The sequence below is a fragment of the Xyrauchen texanus genome, chromosome 37 (genome assembly GCF_025860055.1).
Source record: "Xyrauchen texanus isolate HMW12.3.18 chromosome 37, RBS_HiC_50CHRs, whole genome shotgun sequence".
In the NCBI taxonomy this organism is placed as follows: domain Eukaryota; kingdom Metazoa; phylum Chordata; class Actinopteri; order Cypriniformes; family Catostomidae; genus Xyrauchen; species Xyrauchen texanus.
In genome coordinates this window covers 8,308,298-8,333,477 of record NC_068312.1, presented here as the reverse complement: position 1 = coordinate 8,333,477, position 25,180 = coordinate 8,308,298, and the positions used below count along the sequence as shown (strand labels likewise).

Below are 25,180 nucleotides of genomic sequence, written 5' to 3'. Positions count from 1 at the left end.
TTTAATGGCTACGATAGATAGATAGATAGATAGATAGATAGATAGATAGATAGATAGATAGATAGATAGACAGACAGATAGATAGATAGTTTAATTGCTACCACAGACAGACAGACAGATATATAGTTAGTTAGTTTAATGGCTAAGATAGATAGATAGATAGATATATAGATAGTTTAATTGCTACCACAGACAGACAGACAGACAGACAGACAGGCAGACAGGCAGATAGATAGTTAGTTTAATGGCTACGATAGATAGATGGATAGATAGATAGTTTGTTTAATTGCTACCACAGACAGACAGACAGACAGTTAGTTTAATGGCTACGATAGATAGATAGATAGATAGATAGATAGATAGATAGATAGATAGATAGATAGATAGATAGTTTAATGGCTACCACAGACAGACAGACAGACAGATTTAATGGCTACGATAGATAGATAGATAGATAGATAGATAGATAGATAGATAGATAGATAGATAGATAGATAGATAGATAGATAGATAGATAGTTAGTTTAATGGCTACCACAGACAGACAGACAGACAGATTTAATGGCTACGATAGATAGATAGATTGATAGATAGATAGATAGATAGATAGATAGATAGATAGATAGATAGATAGATAGATAGATAGTTTAATGGCTACCACAGACAGACAGACAGACAGATTTAATGGCTACGATAGATAGATAGATAGATAGATAGATAGATAGATAGATAGCTAGATAGATAGATAGATAGATAGATAGATAGATAGATAGATAGATAGATAGATAGATAGTTTAATGGCTACCACAGACAGACAGACAGACAGATTTAATGGCTACGATAGATAGATAGATAGATAGATAGATAGATAGATAGATAGATAGACAGACAGATAGATAGTTTAATTGCTACCACAGACAGACAGACAGACAGACAGATACATAGTTAGTTAGTTTAATGGCTAAGATAGATAGATAGATAGATATATAGATAGTTTAATTGCTACCACAGACAGACAGACAGACAGACAGACAGGCAGATAGATAGTTAGTTTAATGGCTACGATAGATAGATGGATAGATAGATAGTTTGTTTAATTGCTACCACAGACAGACAGACAGACAGTTAGTTTAATGGCTACGATAGATAGATAGATAGATAGATAGATAGATAGATAGATAGATAGATAGATAGATAGATAGTTTAATGGCTACCATAGATAGATAGATAGATAGATAGATAGATAGATAGATAGATAGATAGATAGATAGATAGATAGATAGATAGATAGTTAGTTTAATGGCTACCACAGACAGACAGATAGCTATATAGTTTAATGGCTACCTTAGATAAATAGATAGATAGATAGATAGATAGATAGATAGATAGATAGATAGATAGATAGATAGATAGATAGATAGATAGATAGTTAGTTTAATGGCTACCACAGACAGACAGATAGCTATATAGTTTAATGGCTACCTTAGATAAATAGATAGATAGATAGATAGATAGATAGATAGATAGATAGATAGATAGATAGATAGATAGACAAGTTTAGTTTAGTTTAGTTATGGAATAGTAAAGAGCATACAAGACAGAATAGGAGAGAGAGGGGGTGGTCCTGAATCTGATATCGGCTACAGTTCAGAGACTCGTCCTGTAGGTGTAACTCGTCCCTCCCTATGCGTTCTGACGCGGGACAACTTCTGGAGGAGTTGTTGCCAGCTCCGGAGATCGACAGGCCAAAAACAGACCGCCAAGACGTTACATTGGATTTAACTTACGTTAAGAAAAGCCCCAGCAGATACATGACAGTATTCGCGTGAATCCACGCACGAGACATTAAAGCGTGCGACATGTTCACGCGCGGGTCCAAGAAGCGACGCTCCAATCGCTCGGTAAGTCGCGCTCAAGTCATGGCATCCCGCTTTAAACATCATTCCCAGAGTTTAACCTAGCCTATAATCTACACATATTTGAATAAACGCATCGCAGTTTGAAGTCTTAAAGATCATTCCACCGTAACGCGCGATGGCTATCGAAAGTTATGTACCTCGAGCACTTTTACCTGAGACTGTTTCTCATGTTGTAGGTTTAACGTATGAAGAAGGCTTTTTGTTTTATAGATTCCACTCCATCATTCAGTTTTAGGCAACTTACGTATGGTGAGATGTTCTTTTCGGTGCAGATAGTATGCTTATCAATCATTATTTTATCCCTAACAATTAATAGGATTTTTTTTAACGATCTGGTGAACTACTGTATTTAGGAGGCGTGGCTTATATTTAGTCACGCTTACCTGTGCATGTGACGCCATCATTCAAGGACATCATGGCGTATTTCGTGTAAAGTAAAATAGTTGTATAATTTCAAAGATTTATCAAAAGTTAAAAATATTATCAGTATAACATGTTAAATGAACAAAAACTATTTTGCCTATATTATATTTATGTAAGATAGGCTAATATTAGTCACAGCCTATATAATATAAAACATTATTATTAGTTGAATTTTTAAAATTTGTTTATGTACAGATTATTTCTGAATGATTTCTAGTGAAATCTATTGTAATACGACAGCCTCCTTTCTGAAAATAGGACTCTGTATACAACATGTAGGCTACATGTATCGGCTTGGACATGTACCTTTTACCCAATAATGTGTGTCCTACTGGAATTATTTTGGGTTTTGCTTTTGAGTCTTTTAAAATCCCTTCCCTCCCATGCAATATTCTATGTTTTCACTCATTGTTTTCAAATTATTATTGAAACGCTCAGTTTGTCTACCTCACTAAGTTAGCATCCCAACTTAATACTTCATATAAGTTCTGTGAACGATTAGCATGGCTTTTGTTTTTTATTTGTTTACTTTCCTGGAGGAAGTGCTTTCCAATGAGGAAATGTCCCTAAAATGCCTGGAAAGTGAAGCCAGGAAAGCAAGCGGACAAAAAGTAAACAACCTGAAAAACATCAGGACATGCTTATGTCCATTGAATATTTGTATTGGATTAGATGGTTTTAAATGGATTTCAACACAACAGTAAACTCTTTGTTTCCTGAAGCTGCTCTCTCTGTAAAGTGTTGGTGCAGGAATGCAGATGTGCACCATACACTGAACTCCAGATGATAGCTGGTCGTCTTAAAGGGATAGTTCACCCAAAAATGAAAATTCTCTTATCATTTACTCACCCTCATGCCGTCCCAGATGTGTATGATTTTCTTTTTATAAAATATCTCAGCTCAGTAGGTCCATACAATGCAAGTGAATGGTGATCAGACCTTTGTAGCTCCAGAAATCATATAAATGCAGCATAAAAGTAATCCAGATAACTCCAGTGTGTAAATCCATGTCTTCAGAAGTGAAATCATAGGTGTGGGTGAGATACAGATCAATGTTTAAGTCCTTTTGTTACCCTAAATCTCTACTTAAGCTTTCACTTTCAGATGTGAAAGTGAAACTAAACAGGCATCAGAGGTAACCTTCAGATGTAAAAGTGAAAGTGGAGATTTAGAGTACAAAACTACTTTAAAAAAAATTTCTCCTTCATATCGCTTCTGAAGGTATGGATTAAACACTGGAGTCATGTGGATTACTTTTATGTTTCTCTTATATGATTTGTCAAGCTACAAATTTTGGTCACCATTCACTTGCATTGTATGGACCAACAGAGCTGAAATATTGTTCTAAACTCTTTGTTTGGGTTCTGCAGAAGAAAGAAAGTCAGACACATCTGGGATAGCATGATGGTGAGTAAATGATGAGAGAATTTAAATTTTTGGGTGAACTATCCCTTTAAAACATGCTGGTGAGAAGAAGTGCTACTTAACTTGGTCACTATGCTATGGTTAACTTAGCAGTTGGTCAATGGATAAAGCAATATGTAAATAAATCTCTTTTCACAGTTATGTTATGTATACTGACATTTAGCTAGTAATTCTGTAGCTAACTTCTCTGTGAGCCATACTAATCATTATTTAGGCAAGTACTTGTTTTGACAAAGTACTCTGAGGAAACGGTGATTGTGGGTCTCATAAATTATTTAAAAAAGTTTTTTTGAGCTTTTGACCTCTTGTAACTGTTGTAATGGTCACAATCGAGAGGAAATTTTCCCCGAGGGTGTGGACAGGAACACACACTGAGGGTATCCTGTCTTACCGTGAGACAGGAGTCAAAGGTTATTTAGAGACCAAAGTTTCAGCATAAAGCCTTCAGGTGACTGTGTTTTTTAATGTACACTGTACATACAGTGTATCTCAGGTACTTTACTCGCAATTCTCTGCAAACAAAACTACTTGATCATCTCCTAGCAGAATTACTTTCGAGAGAGAACCAACACATTTTTTGTTAGGTTATACATTTTAAAAGGAATGTTTTTGTTACTTTCGGTACTTTTATTTGCCAACTTTTGTTCTGTACTTGTCTTACATTCTTGTCGTGCAATACTTTTGTTACTTTCGTTACTTTAGTTTATTTCTTTTTGTTCTGAATCTGAATCTCTTTTTATTCGCCAGTACTTGTGCGGTACCGGAATTTACTTTGGTCAAGCTTGATATCTGCTCAACATGCAACAGAAGCCAGTTACAATAAACACAAAGACATCACAATATGCCAATTACATTATCATATACACAATACATACAAAAATAGATAAAGTGATTAAAGTGTTAGGGTGTGTGTGTGTGTGTGTGTGTGTGTGTGTGTGTGTGTGTGTGTGCGACTTACGCTACTTCCATTACTCTACTTTCTTACATTTCTTTTGGTACATTTGTTACTTTCCTTGCTTACGTTTCTTTCTTTCGAAACTTGCATTACTATCCTCTCTTATGTTTCTTTTGGTGATTTTTTTTACTTTCAAGAATTGCGCTACTTTCATTGTTTTCGTTACGTTTATTTATTTTTGTTAATTTCCTTATGTTATTTACATTACTCCCATTTCTTATGTTTTATTTTGTACTTCTGTTCCTTTTTTTTACTTTCGTTTTAAATTTTGTTACATTACTGTCCTTTCGTACATTTCTTTTGTTACTTTCCTTAATTGCGCTACATTAGTTTCTTTCCATACTGTCTTTTTGTTACTTTTCTTACACAAACATAATATAAAAACAGCAGATGCATTAATTGCTTTAATGGTCCCGAGTCCAAATAATGTGATATAATGCATAGATCTCAAAATAATCTGGGATGCAATGTAACACTACCTCAGTCATGCTTGTTATCATTCTGGTGGGCAGTCTCTGGTTACAATCACAGTTGTTGTGATCTGCTTTGACGCAACACTAAGTTAAATTTTTGAAGAGGTGCACGTCAGTCTACTCAGTAGGCTATGGCGTAGGTTTAACGCAGAAGTATAAATCACCCTTTACATTACTTTTTTATGTTTCTTTTGTTATTTTGTTACTTTCCTTACATACGGTTACTCCACTCTCATTACAACCCTTTCTTATGTTTTTTTTCTGTATTTCAATTTTTTCTTTCGTTACTTTCGTTACTTTATATTACTCTCCTTTCTTGCGTTACATTAGGTACTTTTGTTTTTTACCATACTTGGGCTTCTTTTGTTACTTTCCTTGTGTTTCTTTCTTTCGTTACTTTCCTTACATTTCTTTCTGTACTTTCTTTTAGAGCTGAATGATTTTAGCTGAGTTGAGAATCACAATTTTTTGGCTTAGAATAAATGTCACGATTCTTTTACGATTTTGAAGAAACAAATTTTGTGATTTAGAAAACCTCAGCATTAGGTGTTTGGTTGCACTGGTAAATAAATAAGCAAATATGCTTTAAAATACCACTCATTAAATTAAAACAACGGAGCCTTCAGTGTTTCTTTTTAAATGTTGCTTCAAGCTTAAAGTAATTATTCAAGACTCAGAAAATTAAATACAGAACAGAGTAAAAAGTGCTTTAAGTTTTCAGTAACAGTAGAATTAAATGTTAAAATTATAATATAAAAACATAAAAAATGTAATCTAATGCAAAATAAACTACTTAAATTATTGACAGTGTTTACCGTGTGATTATTAGATATACATTAATACTACTTTGATGCAGTCAGAATGCCTTAACGCCCATAACAGAGAGCAGCAGGTATATTAGCCTGCATTTACACCTCAAACTGATCTGATACTTTGAAAAATAAGATTTTTGTCCTGTCTGCTTATATATTAACAGCGGTGTTTACATTAATATCGTGTCAAGTATTTTGTCTGAAAAAGAGCATTTGTTCACGAGTGCACAGGCAGATATACTCATGTGAGCGTTCGAACCGCTGAAATCAAACAGCACGTAGCTACCGAAGTAAGTCAGAGCTTGATACTGCTGATATTTTTAGCATCAGTAGCTGAATATTATTATAATATATGCCAAAATATTGAACTGAGCATAGATTATGTGGCACCCATATCCAGTTCTTGCAGCACCCTGCAGTTTGGGAATCATTGCACTAGAGTAACGTCTTTAGCCGTTGCGTTTCCTAGTTTATTCAGCATCTCGAGCAGGAGCGGCATTTTTTTAGATGCCATATAAAGTTAACTTCACCCTTTAAAAACACGTCTCGAAGTGGATTTCAAAATTAAATTTGACTGCCTAACAAAGGCATGCCACTGGAATGTTAAAATGCATAGCTGAATCGTTGTCATTTAGGAATAAGATTGCGTGGGCGTCTGAATCGAGATCGCGATCTTTTAGCGATTTATCAGTCAGCTATACTGTCTGTGTTAGTTTCCTTGGTTACACTTCTTACATTAGTTTCTTACGTTTCTTTTTGATACTTATGTTGCTTTGCTTATTTGCGCTACTTGTGTTACTTTCTGTACTAGCCTTTCCTAAGGCTATTTACTTTCCTTAAGTTTCTTTTGGTTATTTTGTTCCTTTCCTAACTTGCACTTCTTTATTTTGTTTCTTACTTGATGCTAATCACATTTCTTACATTTGTTTCGGTACTTTTGTTACTTTTGTTAAAATCAACAACACCGACGGAGGATGTCAGGATCGGAGCTCCACTTTTGTTAGTGCTGTTTTACACAAACTGTGGCTGCATCCAAAAACGTGAGCAGCTGTCTTACTGCCTAAACAGTTAATGGCATAAACAATAGTATTTTTTAATGAATGGAACTTTTAAGGAAAATAGTCTCAGAACAGTTTGAAATGCACCTTATTTTCATCCCACCTCATTAGACAGCGTCCGAAGGCAGCATTTTAAAGTTATCGTACGCAGCCTGTGTCTTCAGGTTACAGTTTAAACTGGGCATGCGAGCCGTGCGTGCTGCTTCCTGAAGCTGGATTCGAAGGTTCGATAATCCAGAAATCATTTTATTTTCTGTATAGTCATACTGTGCAGATGCGATAAAACTCAAAACATCTCCGTTGAAGTCACACAGCAGCTCTGCTCACCCCTCAAACACACATGTGAAACATGTGACACTCTTTGGATACTTTGTTGGTTTTATGTTTTTTCTATTATGGGAATCTGAATGAATCTGAGTGGCAAGCAAGCAGCTACAAATTTGTTTACTTATGGTGGCTGCCGACTTCTCATTCTCAGCTTTGTGCTTCATACATGCAGCACCTCCCACAGTCCCTCTTCTGAGGGTAGAAAATCTACCCCGGAGTAGAAGCTAAAAAGTCTGTCTTAAGCCCCTCTTAATGGCTAAGAGGAACTATGGTTCCTTGTGTAAAAATGACAAAAATACCCAGTTCCATGTAAAAGTACCAAAAACAGGCTTTAGTTCTTGCAGTGGGAAATGGCCTATTTACGTAACCGACAAGACTTTCGCTAATTTCCTTACTTTTGCCACTTAGTTACCAACATCCAAACTTGAAATATTTTTGGATAGGGATAATGAACTACTCTAAGCAACAAATATATACTTTAATAAACAAAGCCCCAAAACGACAAATATAATGTTTTTTTTTTTCATTCAAACTCACTTGTAATCCTGTTTACCACTATACGACACAGCCTTGGGCCTTCGTGTATTTACTAGTAGTATATGAAAAATAAAATCCATGAACTTGTAAAGCTTTTGTACCTGTCTGTCAGGTTTTCCTGTATAAAACCACATCAGTTTGATGCCAGTGTAACAACTAATTATGTTACTGTCAAAACAGTTTTGTCTGCACACAGAAGGTTTTTGTGCCCCCCTTTCCTTCTCTCCTTCTCTCCTCTCCTATTCATACTTTAAAACAGGCTAATGCAATTAACCATTCAGCAAAGAAAATACACACACAAAAAAGATCTTGCTCTCCATCTGCTCTCTCTCTCTCTCTCTCTCTCTCTCTCTCTCTCTCTCTCTCTCTCTCTCCCTTACTCATTTTAGCTCTCTCCCTCAGACACACACTAGTGAATAGCTGTGCTCTGGTCTCGGTTCAGTGAAGTGTTTAGAGTTCACTGATCTTACAGGCTCTGTTTGTTTTAGCACGCGATTCCATAGATCTCTCGTTCCTGGCGATGAGAGGCCACCATCCAGCTACCGTCTCTCTCACAGTCTCTCATCCTGACTGGGCTTCTTTTTTTTTGTTGCTATTAACAAAAAAGTTTATAAATATCATTATATGAAATGCCTCCCCCCGAACATTCCCCCACACCCCCACACCCCCCCACCCGACACATACACTATAGTGGTCACACTTGTGAAGCGTCACTGTTGCTGTAGGGGGCTTACACACTTTTGCTTCACTATGATCAAAAGTCCATCAAAAGATTGAAGTCTCCTCCCAATTTTATATTATGAGGGGTGATAGCGGCTTGCAACAATCCTTCATGATCTATAAAAAAGTTCCAATCCTCATCATTAGGTGCATAAATATTAGCCAAAATAAGACTTTGCCCCTGAATTTCAGCTAAAAGAATAATGACTATTCATTTAATTATCGAAATCGAAGTATACCTGGGCCTTAACTCATACAGTAATGGATACCAATTATTAGGGAACTCAAATTTATTTTTATTTTTCAACTAAACATCAAATTTTGTTTATAATTTTATAAAAGCACTTAAATTAATTCTTCTGTTGAAACTCATGTATTATTTGAGCCCTAAAGTTGTTTAAATCATAATTTTTACAATACTTTTGGGGTTTTAGGGGGTGCTGACATTACATCCTCTTTGTAATGAAGTAGTACAATTGGACATAACTTTACTCAGAAAAGGTTTGTAAGTGATTTTATCACACTAAAATCATGTTAACATGCATATTGTTTATTTCTTGTGGCTATACTTTTGAAAAAGTGAGTATTTTAAGGTTCAAAAATTGTCCCCCATTCACTTCCATTGTAAGTGCTTCACTGTAAACTAAATTTTTCTTTTTTTTTTGAGAAAAGGAGGGATGGGTCGGTATGCAATTCTATGCTAATCAATATTATGACACAAATGTTGTTGTTTGAGCTTAACTTGTATTGAACACAGAATATTCCTTTTAAAATCTGCATGAATATCTTATATATAAAGATCTTGCAAGATCTTGATATAAAATACAAATTCCCATTCTCATGTAGCCTAGCTGAAGGACAAGAGGCAGCTAGTATACTTAAACTCTACACCAATGTTTTGTCCTCTGTCTTGTTTTCAAAAATAATTCTCAAACTTTCACACACTTTTTCCTGCACTCCTCCACAGTGTTTTTGAGAGGAAACCTGGTGTTGTAGCTTTATGACCATTCAAGAGGCATGTCAGAGATTTCAAGCACACTCAGCACATCACTTGTCACTTGTCACTTGTAGGAGAAGAGTTCTCAGATTTATAGTTTTATTTGTTCGCTTGACAAGCAGAAAACCTTAAGGCAAAACTAGGCCTGACATATACTTGTATAACAGTAGATTTGTAATTAGTGTATTGAAAAACACAGACCTTTGTTATTCAATACATAATTCAATTTAATGATATATATTCATCTGAAACAGGCAGATTTTGAGGGAAATAAGATTCAAGAGATGGATTTTTTGGTGTGTGTGTTAGAATAGGTCTATGCTTTCTGAATTTCCAAACAGCCCCTAGTGGCTGAAGATGAAACTACAGTTGAGTATGACCCACATTATCCAAATTAAACATTTGTGATGAAATTACATTAATTGTGTTTTTGTACCTTGCCTCATTTGGAGCATTTTGTTTCAGAACCTGGTTCATTTCCTCCCTTAGTTCGCTTCGATTTCAGATCGGGACTAAAACACTCAGTCTGAGACCACCTCGACAAGGTAGTCTTGGTCTAATTTCAAACAAACTTTGGAGTGATTTGCTTGTGGTGAGAAGGCAATCCAATCCAGCGGTCCAACGAACCAACCAATAGTTTTTTGGAACTATAGTTTATCTGCCAAAATCTATGCTAATAGTTACAGATCCCCTAGGCAACCCCGTGTGAGGGGACCGCTTCATACCTGCCAGTGTGTTGGGGGTAGTTATGCGACGGCTTGCTGCACTGGCTACAAGGCACACAGAGGTCTGTCCGTCTCGCACCGCCAGTCTGCGTAACTCGGTTCAGCTCTTGTGGCGATTTCCATTGGGACCCCTAGTGTCAACTAATCAACACAACGTTGAGTGAGTGACAGATAGGGAACGTCTCGGTTACTGATGTAACCTCCGTTCCCTGATGGAGGGAACGAGACTTTGTGTCCCTCCTGCCACAACACTGAACTGCTGAAATGGCCGGGTCTTTGGCTCGGCTCTTCAGTGCGATACCTGATGTGACAAATCAATCACATGAAAAATTGCTGTATCTAAATCTTTCGTTATTGACAATTGTCATGTGTATTTTGTTGATTCTTGTTTTTCTTGTCTTTTATTTTGAAAAGTTTAGTTCCTGTTTCATGTTTTGTGTTCCTGGTCATGTGATGTACTGTTTTCCCTCCATGTTCATGTGTCTTGTTTTCATTGGTTCTTTGTTTGATTATCTTGTTTAGAGTTCTGTTTGTTCATTGGTTTATGTTCTCCAATGTCCAAATATTTAAGCCCTAATATCTCAGATGTGAATATGACAAGGTGTGGAGCATATGGAAGCATATGGAAGCATATGGAAGCATATGGAGGAGAAATATGACTATATGAAAATGTGTTCCGTCAGCACATTCTTGTGAATAATAATTAACCTTATTCCTCATTTAACCTTATGTTTGTGTCTGTCACAGTAACAAAGGCAAATAAATTGGTTATCGCGGTTCTTCACCACCTTGGTTATCGGCATTGGCAAAATCCACTGTTGGTCATACTCTAGTTTAAAATGTTCCTAATTCTCTCTTTTTTTTCTCTCTCTCAGAACGAGGTGGAGGATCCAGACAGAGGGCAGCCATGTATGCGCTGTGGTGAACAGTGTCCCGGCTTCCACATGCATGGATGGAGGTAAGACTGGGAAATTTAAGCATTGTCCATCCTTCATTTCACATGGTTGAAAAAAAGGCTAGGCCTCAAAAACCTATTCTAACCCCTGTGTGAGCCAGATTCAAACTCATGTCTCCTGAAAGAGGATGAACATTAAATAGTATTTTTTGAACTTTTGAAGGACATTTGTCCCACAGAAACATAACATCCTCAGACATTACAATCTGGTATTATCATTTTAGTTATGCTGTTGTTTTGAAATAATGTTGTATGAGACTGAGGTTAAGGAAAGGATAAACTGCTGACTCGAAGGCTTGTTATGTGCGATATGGATAGGCATTGAACGAGACCTAGAATTGTCGCGTGTAACCTGAGACGTTTAATCAAATTTCCAGAGCAGGTAATGAGAGCCAGTGTTTACACAGACCACACTAGACTGTAACACTTGCAGATGCCATTAGACAATCCATTAGCGTTCATCAGCTTAAGTGTGTGTTTGTGTGTTTTTCTAACATGCTGACCATGCTACAGTATAGAGCTTTGCAGGGTTCTTGTGACTACCCTGGGATGAGAATGTGAGTCATTATCCTCATTTAAACAATCCAGCTAACAACATAAATAGATACAATTAGTGATATATAGCCAGATATAGGCCAGACATTTAATCGTACAATATTTTGCTATTTTTTTGCTTGACTGGTTAACAGAAGTTTTAGCTCTCCCCTTGTGTCGAAGGCATTTATTATTTTTTTGTCACAACTTTTTTATTTTATTTTGAAGGGGATACATCTTTCTATCTATTGACCCATATGGGACTAGTAAAAAAACATACTAATTAATAATACATTTAATAAATAATACATTTAATATAAAAACATATTACATAAAATGTAACTATGTCGTTAATAAAACTAAATGTCAGATGAAAAGTTAATTTGTGGCACAATCTTATCCTAAATTTGTTAAAGTCCTTTACATTAACGACTGCATCTTTCCACAATTGCATAGCCATTGGAGTTGCATGGTAAATTCTTGAGGAGGGTAACTTAAGAAAAAGGATTTCTAACAAGCAATGTAACCAATGTTTCAATGAGAGTTTATAAGGTGTTGACCAACATTTAACCACTTTTTGGCTGCAGTCAAAGCTGCCAGTTATGAGCACTGTAAAAGGTAAATTACTGGCAGCTGTAGTTGCCCGGCATTTACTGTAAAAAAAAAAATACGCTAACCAAGTTTCAGGCTTAACGGCATGTTATTTTGATGTCTGTATACACCAACAATCATGCCACACTTCAAATCACTGAGATCCAAATTTTTCCCCATTCTGATGGTTGGTGTGAACCTTAACTGAAGCTCCTGACCCGTATCTGCATAGTTTTATGCACTGCACTGCTGCCACACAAATAGCTGATTAGATAATTGTATGTATGATTGTTGGTGCCAGATGGGCTGGTTTGAGTATTTCTGTAACTGCTGATCTCCTGGGATTTTCACATACAACAGTCTCTAGTATTTACTCAGAATGATGCCAAAAACAAAAAACATCCAGTGAGTGGCAGTTCTGCGGACGGAAACGCCTTGTTGATGAGAGAGGTCAACAGAGAATGGCCAGACTGGTTCGAACTGACAAAGTATACTGTAACTCAGATAACCACTCTTTGATGGCATGAGGGGGTCCTACACAATATTAGGCAAGTGCTTTTAATGTTGTGGCTGATAAGTGTATTTTATGGTTCATTACCGTTCATAATATGAAATGATATAAACTTGATACATCAACCTTTTGAAACTGTAAATATTGGCTTTTCACTTTATAATGTATCGTTCATCACCATAGTAACTACAGAAGGGCATGATGACATGAAGTTTATCAATATAGTGGCCCTTCCAGGAGCAATGACCAATAAACATATAGAGACAGTGCTCAGCATCACTCACAAACACTAAACACCATCATGGTAACACATGTGAAATAGAAATAATGCAATAAACATTAATTAAACTACATAACACCCCAAAGTACATAACTAATATTAAAAATAAGAAGAAACATAACTATTCCCATAAAATATAAATGGGTCACGCAGGGAATTGTGGGAATGCTCGATTACTAGATAGAAACTTGCCCCCTCAGCACATAGATTGTGTCTCCAACTTTAGATGTTGTGAATAATAATAATCCTTATTCTTCTTTAAACCTCATCTGGTGAAATATATGTACAAAACCCTTAATCGGGTGAATATATTGGCTATTTAAAGCTTAGTTTGGAAAATAGTCTATTAACTAAATCATTGCAATGGAGCCAAACCATTGTTAGTATGTTTTGGGCTTGTTTATAATTTGAAGTCCTGCATCATGCACCAAATCTTTATATTTTCTGGGTATTATTGGGATTTTGGATGAACAATAAATAAAAATTCATCTTAGACTCTAGTTGCCTTTATACTGTATGTCTGCCCGTTATAACAAGGAAATACTTTTTTATTAATTTTTTTTAAATCGTTTTAGAAAACTTTCGGCCAATGAATGTGCCTTTTCCAGCACTTTAGATATTAGTATCAGCAAATTCCATTATTGGTCAACTTCTTGTTTCCATACAGTTTGTTTTAGCATGGCTGGAACGTTGTGTTGAACAATCAGCATACAGGACTGGAACTTTCTGTTTTATAAATCTGTATTATAATGGCCATCAGTGACTCTTCTTTTTTAGAAATCAGCATCAGCATTTGAAAAACCTATTAACCTCGAGCTACAGTATTTCAGCTGACAGCAAGACCACTAGCACACCAAAATAGAGATATTTAGATATATTGCAGACATTTAGCTCTGTAGATTACGTCCCCCCATCAGATTAAGTTTAGATTTCAGAATCCAAAGGGCAGTTTGTGACGTTTAAATATGCCAGCTGTTGCTGTGTCTCTGTGACTGCTGTAGTTTAGCTCTCATGGAGTGGTCACTCTCTTTGATGGAATAGATCAACTGATTGTTGTATCAGTCACATGGCATTTGTTTCATCTGCTCTTGTTGTTTTTTTTAAAGATGCATTAAGTAACCGTTTACTTTTGCAAAATCCATTAAAATGTACACTCACATGAGATGAAAACGTCTAGGTTACGTATGTAACCTCGGTTCCCCAATGGATGGAACGAGACGTTGTGTCAGAGAAGCGACATTAGGGGTCTCTCTTGAGCGCCGATATCCACCTCTGATCTATGAAAAAAGTCCAATGAGAGTTGGCAGCCGGTATTTGCATATCCCGCCCCCGGACATACGGGTGTTTAAGCGGCGCAAATACGGGAGTTCATTCAGGATTTTTCTGAGGAGCCGGAAATGGTCCGGCCACAACAGTGGCTCGGCTCAGCAACGTGGCGGGGAAGACACAACGTCTCGTTCCCTCCATTGGGGAACGGAGGTTACATACGTAACCTAGACGTTCCCCTTCTGTTGCTCTCTCCACGTTGTGTCAGAGAAGCGACACTAGGGGTCCACTTATAAAAGTGCCATGCGCTGAGCCGTGTACGTGAACTGCTGATACAGGAGCGAGCAGGTATTCTTACGTGCAGGACGACCAACTGTATCAGACTGCACGTACCCTTCCCCAATGCCCCATTCAAGCCATCAGAATCCTTATCGTTGTCCTGGAGGGGGGAACAAGGTGATGGCCGCCAACCTGGGAACGGGCCAGCCTGGCTGGGCCTCTTTTCTCTCTATGTTTCTCGCATAGAGCAACTACGGCCGGGGCCCTTACACGCATTGAGGGAAGGGGGTCTTAGCCCTTCTTTCAGGGGAGAAGACCCTGCGGAGGCCACACCTACCTGGCAGGGGAGGCAAAGAGTGGCAAATGCATCACATGGCCTAACAGGACCAATGTGGAAAAGTTGGTGCGGTGGTAGATCCAGCCTCGTAGAGGGGGGAAGCATACAGCGCGGCAACCGAGGCAGCTGTAACTGCCTAAGGGAGACACGGGAGTCAGCTCGTGAGGGGACAGTACCGTGGAATTACACACAGGGGGAGTCCGAGCAGGAGGCCTTACAGCGGGGCCTGTAGGCCTGTAGGCCTCCTGCGGCCACGCAGCGGGGCCCGGTTCAACCCAATTTGGAGGCGTCGGTTGTGACCAGAATGCGTCGGGACACCTGCTTCAATGGTATTCCTGCCCGTAGAAAGCAGAGGTCTGTCCAGGGTTTGAGGTTTTGGCGGCAGGCGGTGGTAACTTTCACATTGTGTGTGCCGCGGCGCCATGCTCGTCTCGGGACTCGAGTCTGGAGCCAGTGCTGAAGTGGTCTCATATGCATCAACCCCAGCGGCGCGGCCGCCGCGGAGGATCCCATATGCCCCAGGAGCTGTTGGAATCATTTTAGCAGGACCACGGTACCTGGCTTGAGGGAAGCGAGGCATTTCAGCACCGACTGAGCATGCTCGTTGGAGAGACGTGCTGTCATTGAGACTGAGTCTAACTCCAAACCGAGAAAAGTGATGCTCTGGACTGGGGTGAGCTTGCTCTTTTCCCAGTTGACCTGAAGCCCCAAACGGCTGAGGTGCCTGTGCACCTGGTCTCTGTGCGCACATAGTAACTCTTGCGAGGGGGCCAGGATGAGCCAGTCGTCGAGGTAATTGAGTATGCGTATGCCGGCTTCTCGGAGCAGGGCAAGAGCTGCCTCTGCGACTTTCGTGAAGACGTGAGGGGACAGAGACAGGCCGAAGGGGAGGACTTTGTACTGATACGCCTGGCCGTCGAACGCGAACCGTAGAAAGGGTCGATGTCAAGGGCGAATTGAGACGTGGAAGTACGCGTCCTTCAGGTCTACCGCTGCGAACCAATCTAGATGCCGGATGCCAGATAGAATTTGTTTCTGTGTGAGCATTTTGGACAGGGTCTGATTGAAAACTCGCAGGTCCAAGATCAGTCGTAAGCCGCCGCCTTTCTTGGGTACAACGAAGTAAGTGCTGTAGAAACCCTTCTTCATTTCGGTTGGAGGGACAGGCTCTATCGCGTCCTTGATTAGAAGGGAGGCGATTTCTTCGTGCAGGGACTGGGCATGTTCGCCGTGTACTGCGGAAAAATTAACGCCCACAAAGGGGGGCGGAGGCCTGGCAAACTGAATTGCGTAACCGAGTCGAATGGTCCGGTGCAGCCAGCGTGACGGGCTGGGCAGTGAAAGCTCCGTGCTAGGGCCACCAAGGGGACGAGTTTTTTGGACGTACCCGGCGGGGCTTCGCAGCGGTGCGGAACAGGTAATGCGGCATCGGGAGGCAGTGAAGCGGCCCGAGGCTGCAGTGCTGAGAATAGACTCAAAGCACTTACCTTGCTCCGCGCACCCGGCAGGGGGCGGGTTTGTGACTGAGGAGGAGGTCTGATGTTGGCGTCCTCTGGACTCGTCTGAACCGGCCGGCCGGGGAACAGTCGTGGGGCTGAAGGCGGGGATGCCGCGTCCAGGAAGCCAGGACTGTTGAGGCCTGAATGCAGAGTGCCGTGAGAACGGCATTTGCGGGCCATGTGACCCAGAGACAAAGGAAATAGCTCTTTTATTGAGAATTTGGGCACTGCAGCCCTTGTTAGGGGGTGCGGCAAATGAAAAAAACACAAGATTCTCCTCCCGGCCCTCCACCGGGGGACGGAGCGGTCTTACCACCTCCGGAGCTAACGTCTTGGACTCTGGGTGGGCTGTCTCAGGAGCGCCTGGGAGCCTTCCGGGTCCTCGAGGGGGCGTGCGCTTCCCGCGTCGTGTGGGCCAGGAATCGAACCACCAACCCTGCGATTAGTGGCGACCCGCTCTACCACCTGAGCCACAACCACCCCTATGTCTGGAAATAAATGTCTGGAAATAAAGCGATGAAACGGTGAATAAAATAGCGAAGTCTTTCCTGGATTCTGTGTTTGTTATTTAATGAAGTGCCACGGAGAAATTACATTGCTGTGGAGAAAGCTGCTCACTGATAGAGGCGAGTATATACGGGACAGAAGAGTACGCGGCAAAAAGGAATAGTTCACCCAAATATGACAATTCTCTCATTATTACTCACCCTCATGCCATCCCAGATGTGTATGTCTTTCTTTCATCTGCTGAACTTAAATTAAGATTTTAGAAGAATTTCTTGACTCTTTTGGTCCATACAATGCAAGTGAATTGTGGCCAGAACTTTAATGCTGACTTCACGTGTTTTATAGAGCTTCAAAGTAATCCACATGACTCCAGTGGTTAAATCCATGCCTTCAGAAGTGATATGATAGGTGTGGCTGAGAAATAGATTCATATTAAATTCCCTTTTTACTATAAATTTTCCTTCCTGCTCAGTCAATCTCCACTTTAACTTTTACGTTCACATTCTTCTTGGGTTTTTTTGTTGATTCACATTCTTCATACATATCACCCCCTACTGGGCAGGAAGAAGAATTTCTAGCAAACAAAATACTTAAATATTGATCTGTTTCTCACCCACACCTATCATATCGCTTCTGAAAATGTCATATGAATTACTTTTATGTTGCCTTTATGTGCTTTTTGAAGTGTCAATTTTGGCACCCATTCACTTGCATTGTATGGACCTACAGAGCTGAAATATTCTTCTAAAAATCTTTGTTTATTTTCTGCAGAAGAAAGCCATATACATCTGGGATGGCATGAGGGTGAGTAAATGATGAGAGAATTATTTTTTTTTTCGGGAGATCTGTCCCTTTAAACAGTGCATGCAAAAGGGACTGCAGCTGTCTCGCAATAAACCGCTTTCTTGTGTCCATCTAAAAAGGTAGTCAGAGTCAGTGGTTGTGAAGTGTGCGAAGAAGCCAGACAATGACCTGGAACAAATGCTAAAGGACACAAGGCATTCCAATGAGATCAGAGGTGTGTGTGTGTGTGTGTGTGTGTGTGTGTGAGAGAGAATTAACAGAGCAGAAAATCACCATAAATCTTCTCTTTGCACTCCTCACTCCCACTCCTGTTTTATGGTAGTTGACAAATAACATGGACTTTAGGGTAAAATGTATAGTACATGAATGTGTGAGGGAAACATGAAAGTGTTTATTTAAGGTGAGGTGACTGGTTTCTTCACCATATTTTTTAATAAGTCAAAATGTATTACAATTTGTGGATGCACCCCCCCCAATAGTGACATCACTCTGCTTACATTTCATTATGTAACGTCTCGTTCCTTCCCTTGGGGAACGGAGGTTACAATAGCAACCATGACGATATTCTCAATTGTTTAAATGAGATCTAGTCTGAAAGAATTACCCTTCGTCATCGTTCTTCAACAAACTATGCAATTTGAGCAGCATTCATGTTGTAAAACTTTATATGATCTTATATATTAGAGTCTCGTAAACAAAATGAGCCTGTCTCCAAAGTCTATTTTTAAAATTAGGGCGTAGTTTCATTTATAATAGCCAAGCAGTGCCGTCAGAGAATGTGTTGAATTTGAGAGGCGGAGCCTTAATTTTACTCTGTACGCTTCCAGCAATTTTACAGAGATAAAAGCTCACAGGAGCCTAATTTTTTGATAGATCATCTTCAAATTTGAAACAACTTCTTTAGACTTGTGGCTTTGAGAACATTGTATTTCTGGGTTGTCTTGGCACTTCTCTAACTTTAAAAAATAACAACATATATTAATTTGGGAAATAAAGCCCAAAGTGTCTTCTTTCAAAATATACTATAACTATGTCCATACTCAAAAGGGTCCAGTAAATACAGCCATTTAAGTTCAGGTATGTCCTTTTCATGGTTTGTGCTCAAAAAGGGGGTGCGTATCAACAGGTTAAATAGACATGGTGTGACAAATACATTTTAAAAAGTACTCACACTGGGGCCAAATGTCTGAGACACATTGATTTTGTATTTATTTATTTAAACCTGGAATAAAGAGAAAGCTTTTGGAACATTTAAAACAAAGAAAAGTTATGATTTCAAATTAAAAAGACACATTGAGGTTCTGCAACCATCTAATCAAATAAGCGAATGAGTGACACAGACCATGTTAACACATTTGTACAAAAGGTCAGATTTTAATGCTTCCATTGAAGTGCACAAATGGACTTTGGAACAGTCTCAAATCCTGCTGTATAACATGATCATCAGGTTTTGCACAAACTTGTGGAGTCCATATCTGCTCGAGTGCATGTTGTCATTTAAGCAAATGGGGGACATGCCAAATACTAATACATTCTGAAATTAATGTTTTTCACTTCAGCTTTTCATTCAAATTGGAAGCTGACAATTAAAGTAAATTAGGTTTGCCAAAATAGAAACTTTTTCAGCAGAGGTATAATGTTCACTTTTGAACTCTTCATTGTAGTCTCTCAATTAATCAGAAAAAAAGTAATTATCATAAAAGAATTGGAAAAAGTTCCAGATGGAGTATAGTCTATCACATTGCAGGACTTTTATGTCAACTAGCCATTTCTGTCCAAAGTCATACATCATTGTCAGTCTAAATCTAATCTGCCAAGCACTTTAAGTGAGCACAACACTTTAGTCACTATTCACAATGCAGTGCACATAAACACACACATCTACATGTACAACATCAGTTTAATCTGGGAATCCTTGTTGCTTTAACCCTGCTTTCTGGTTCTACACAACCTTCAAATTTAAAAGTTCAACTTGCTCTTAAGCGCTGGGCAAAAAAAATAGAAATAGTCTCTCGCACAATTTTCTTTTGTATATTCACTTTGGTATTTTTTTCAGATTAAGCCCATTCTGCCTCATTTCTTTACTTCACAGACTCTCTCACCCTCATGTCCACCCGTCTGGCCCCTTATTTTGTGTCCTAATCCGGCCTGTCAGACTAATAAGATTAGTCCTTTCAAGTCCTTCTGCTGCAGCTGCAGCCAAGACTGTGGAAATAGAGCCATCAAACTCCCAGACGTATCCGCCATGCTTCACTCTTCTTTGTTTGTGCCTCTCTTTCTCACTTTCTTTCATTTATGCTATCGTGTTTTTGGTCTTCTTTTAGGTTCAGATAGTCATGATTAATATCTGATGCATGTTTAAGACATTAATTGATTCAAGAGTGTGCATAAACATACATTCAAGTCTTTAGGTAAAACTCAACAAGCACTGGTTGACAGAATAACCTTGCAGACTGGACGTGCATTAGTATTTGTAACTACAGAGGTGCAAGTTGTTGTCTAAGGCAATCTGCCCTTGTTTTGAGCCTATTTTAAATGCATTTTAAGGAGATGCTGTAACAGACAGTAGTGTTAGGTATGAATAATTTACAGGTGATCCGGGTGTGTGTGTGTTTGGGGGGTGGGGGGGTCATAAAGCTTTTATATGCTTTATAAATAACTCAAACACTGTATACATTATGATCTTTTTTTGTTGTGAAATAAATATTTAGTTAAATACTGCTATTTATCACACTGTTTATAAAGTTTAAGTTAACTTGACTAAGTTGTATGTATATTATTATAATATATTAATAATAATAATAATAATATATTATTATTATTATTACCACACTGTTTATCATGTTTATGTTAACTTGACGAATGTTACTTTACAGTATATATACATAAACAGTATTATGTAAAATAAATATTATTATTTTAAATGATTATTATTAAGAAATTATTATTAATAATATTTGTTCAAAGTTCTCCCTTTCAGACAAGAGATTTACAAACACAATTGCAAATGTATTCTGTTAGTGATGTTCAATATCTGAAGAACCTCAAAAAGTTGAAGAGACAAAACAAAGCTGAGAAGTGTTTTTCCTATCATTTCAAAATTAAATTGCAGACTTGCAGTATTGTAATAGCATGAACTAAAATTACTATTATTTTTATATTGCATTTTTATGCGGTCAGGTTTAGTCTATAAGATTCTGTATATTTATGTGACTTAATTATTTCTGATGGTGCTAGAAGGTGATAGATTGGTCCCAGAAACCATGGCAGCGGAGCACATCCACAAATCCAGAGGGCCAGAGAGAACATCCGTCTTGTCAAGTGTCTCTTCTAGAACAAATAGTGATGTTGTCCACTGCAGTTGTCATGGCGGTTGTCAAGCTCTTGTGGGTAATTCATTGAGTTACCAGTGATCTGCTGGTGGTGATAAGAGAGTCTGGTGGGATAGTAGACCCTGCAGACCCTTAGAGTCATCACTCAACCTCTAATTGCTGCCAGCACAACACCCACATAAGTCCATCTGTTTTCGAGCCCTTCTATGAACACTGCTCATTGCAACTCTTTAGCACAGCACGTTGACAGGCCTCGTTTCTGGTGGATGGATACTTTTTGGTAGATTGTGAAGCATATTAAAATATGCTTGAAACATAGTCCCTTTTGACTGGTTCTGGCCATTGTAAATCAGAATAGATTTTGAATAGTGCTTTCCCATGCAAACTCACTCTCAAGATGCTATGTTGTGAGTTGTTGCCAGGGTGTTACTAGGTTGTTGCTATGTTGTCTTGGTTGGTTGCAATGGCATTGCTATGTGGGTGCTCGGGTGATCTGAGTGTCGCTACATGGTTGTTGAGGTGTTCTTGGTGGTTGATTAATAGACTCAATTGCTAGTGTGAAATGTGTGAAATTAAAATGTCATTCGTTTGGATGGACCGAATGAGGGCATTCTAGTGCATGCCAGGGCCAGTGTCATTCCCACTGTCACTTCCGGGGCTTAATCGAGCCTATTCTGGGCCAATGGCCTTTGGCCTGCTGATTTCCCTTGGGCCAAAGAAGGCCAACTGGGGATCGAGGCGGGGTCAATGTCAAAAGCAGAGTTTTGCAAGATACTCATGCTGCATTTTATTCAGGTCGGATGTGGGATATTCCTATTTGAATTCTACGATCTCCGACCATAAAGGAATTCCATTGCCAGATGCTCTGAAAATGACTGAAAATCCCCAGCCTGAGAGAATGAAGGAGGAATGTGGCAGGGCAGAGGGCGGGGCCGGGTCGTGAGTCTGCACACTTGGCCCCTAATCAGGCTAATTAGCCCTCGAGAGGAATAAAGGCCGACCAAAGACGGCAGTGCGACAGAGAGAGAGATTTACGGACAGCTGTCCGACACGTGTGTGTGTGTGTGTGTGTGTGTGTTTTGTCTTTTTGGTTAAGTTTATAATTAAACTATTATTTACATTGAGGTTCTCACCTCCTCCTTTCCCTGTAACCCCTTTACACATAGAAATATAAAATGTATGTAGCCAACAACCATTCAAAAAATTATACTGACAAAGTTTGTTTCTCATAGCTTAGAAACTTTTTTTTTTATTACAGATGCCCATTCAAACATTATTTATTTACTTGTTTTATTTAATAGTATTTTTTAAAGAAAAGTAGTCAACAAGTGTCCAGCATATTCAATACTGTTTAAAACTTATCCCAGGATGCACCTGAAGTTTGTTCTGAGCTGGAATAGACAAAAGGCTACACTGAAGAAGTTCAAATAAAAGAAAAACGTTTTGGTCACTGCATAATTTCCATACTTTTGTGTTACTCCTTTGTTTTGATGACTTTATACTCTAAATTCTAAAATGTGCAGTAACGAATAATAAAGAATAGGCAAGTTTGATCAAACCTTTCAACAAAGTTTTAGTCGTACACTGAAGGGCCGTTCACATTGAGCACGCTTTTGTGTCCATCCGCACTGTTTTAAATTTATTTAAATGTAAACAAGATGACTTTGACGGCAATTTGACATTTTATTTGCTATTATCTGTGTCAATTAAATTTTGCCTATAACATAATCGATTCAGGTACAATTAAAATGTAAATTCATTCAAAATTCTAATTCCAAAATGTTAAATCCATAAGACCCATTTTTTATTTTATTTTATTTTTATTTGAAAGAGACACTTTTGTAATACACAACATTAGTTTAAACACTGCCATTTGTTCCACAAATGTGTGCTCGCTTGAACGTGAAATTGAACGTGATATAACTGAAAGAGGATGTGCGTATTCTTCAGTATAAGTTCTGGAAAGTCCATCGGCATCGGCCAATCTCCAGCAACTCAAGCCGTTGCCCTTGCTCACCTCCGTCACAAGTTTTCAGTTCGGGGCATGGGTCAGGAGGCTGGTTCTGTTGACAACATCATGATTATCAGGTCCAATCCTGGACACATATCACTTTGCACACATCACATCTGTCTCATGTGCGGGATTCGCAGTTCCAATAATATCACGCAAACTGCTCATACCATCGTCCAATGGCAGGCCATCTTACATCCTCATCGAGTGGGAGAGGGGGTGTCTTATAACTGAGTCGAAAGTTCATTGGTTGCTCCCACGAGTCAACGGTCCAATGGCATTTTTTTTTTACTATATTCTCAATTGGAGAAAGAGAAGGAAAAGAAAAACTAAAAAGAAAAGCCAATGGAAAATGGATGAGGAAAAGCAACTGGCACATGAATTAAGAAAAGAATTTGCCAAATACCTTTTTAAAATGCAATTTGGAAGACTCATTAATGTCCTCATTTATTGCTACATTTAATGACAATTTAAACATGATATTCATATGATTTATTAATGCACAGTTTTATTGTTAAATATAATTACATTTTTAAGCATAAACATTTAAATGTGTCTGTTTATTTGTCCATTTATAAATGGGTTTATTTGCATTTTTATTTTCAAATAAATAGATTAATAATTTATTCCTTCGTTCTTTTGTAAATGGCACTCCTGGGCTTCCATATTGTTGGGCTCCATCCTATGATGTTTGTTATCCTGATCTGTTCCATGCAAGCACAATCTTCAAACACCCATCAGAATGCTGCTTATGCATTTACATGGCAACATTAAGCCACGTTCACAGGGAGAAACCTAGGCATGTTAAACCACTTTCTCTTAACCCCATGTCTGTGAAGTTTTAGCTCAAAATACCCCATGGATCAATTATTATACCATGTTGTAAATGCCTCTTTTTGGGTTGAATCAAAAATGCGCTGTTTTCGTGTGCGTCTCTTTAAATGCAAATGAGCTACTACTCCCCGCCCCGACATAGCTCTGGTCTCCGTGAATACAATCAGAGGCAATGGTAACTTTAGCTGCATTAGCCGTGGAATCAGCTAATAAGAACGTTCGGAAAGGCGATTTGCAAACAAAATATAAAGTGCGATACTTACATCTTCAGGATATAAAGCTGGAAAATGAACAGTTGGTTCTGATCCATGTTTGAGAATCTTTATATTGACACTCATTCACAAAGCAGTCTGATGTAAACTGATTTGCAAAAACAAACACAAATTTTTGTATGTTTTGGGGCACATTTCTTTCAAAAACTAAATTGTCCACTGTGTCTTCAGTGGCTCTGATGCCGGGAGTACATGAAGACTCTTATGTTCATGTAACACTGTTAAGGATGGGCAAGGAGGAGGCGAGAAACGGCTTGGCAACATAAATCATAATTTAATGCAAATTGAACTGAAAATACACAAATATTAAACAAACACACACACGACGGACATGCCCGTAATTCTCTCTCTCTCTCGAACCATCGTCGCCGGCTGCCTTTATCCCTCGCGCGCCTCATCAGGCCGAGTGGGGACCGGGCGCGCGATATTCCGACCCGGCCCCGCCCCCCTCTGCTCCACACTCCTCCCGGCGGGGTGCCACCGGCATGACATACACCCCCATCCCTGGGGCGGGGTGTATCTTGCGTCCCATGTGGTCATCCCCACCTCCCTCGCCCTGGGAGGAGACAGGAGGGGAAGACAACAACAACAAAGAAAAAAAAATAGGCAAGGGAAAAGTCCAACACTGTGCGAAAGAGAGAGAGAGGAGAGAGAGAAAAAGCTCACTCACCTGTTCTCTGATGTACCGTCGCGTGGTCCTCGAACACTCCTCCAAACTCAGGCGGACGACAGCCGCTCCAACCCCGGGTGAACCGGAGTCAAACCTCCGACCCCCAGCGGGTAGAACGCCCCTCCGCT

General features: G+C 39.1%; 1 protein-coding gene across 1 annotated transcript in view; it reads left to right on the top strand.

Annotated features, from left to right (window-relative positions):
• Window positions 1–1,698: 1,698 nt before the first annotated feature.
• LOC127630664 (prickle planar cell polarity protein 3-like) overlaps window positions 1,699–25,180 on the top strand; it is a 77,638-nt gene continuing 54,156 nt past the window's right edge. The window contains exons 1-2 of the mRNA XM_052108302.1: window positions 1,699–1,900; window positions 11,246–11,328. Coding sequence (XP_051964262.1) covers window positions 1,859–1,900; window positions 11,246–11,328 — 125 coding nt within the window. The 5' untranslated portion in view covers window positions 1,699–1,858. The remainder of the gene's footprint in view (window positions 1,901–11,245; window positions 11,329–25,180) is intronic.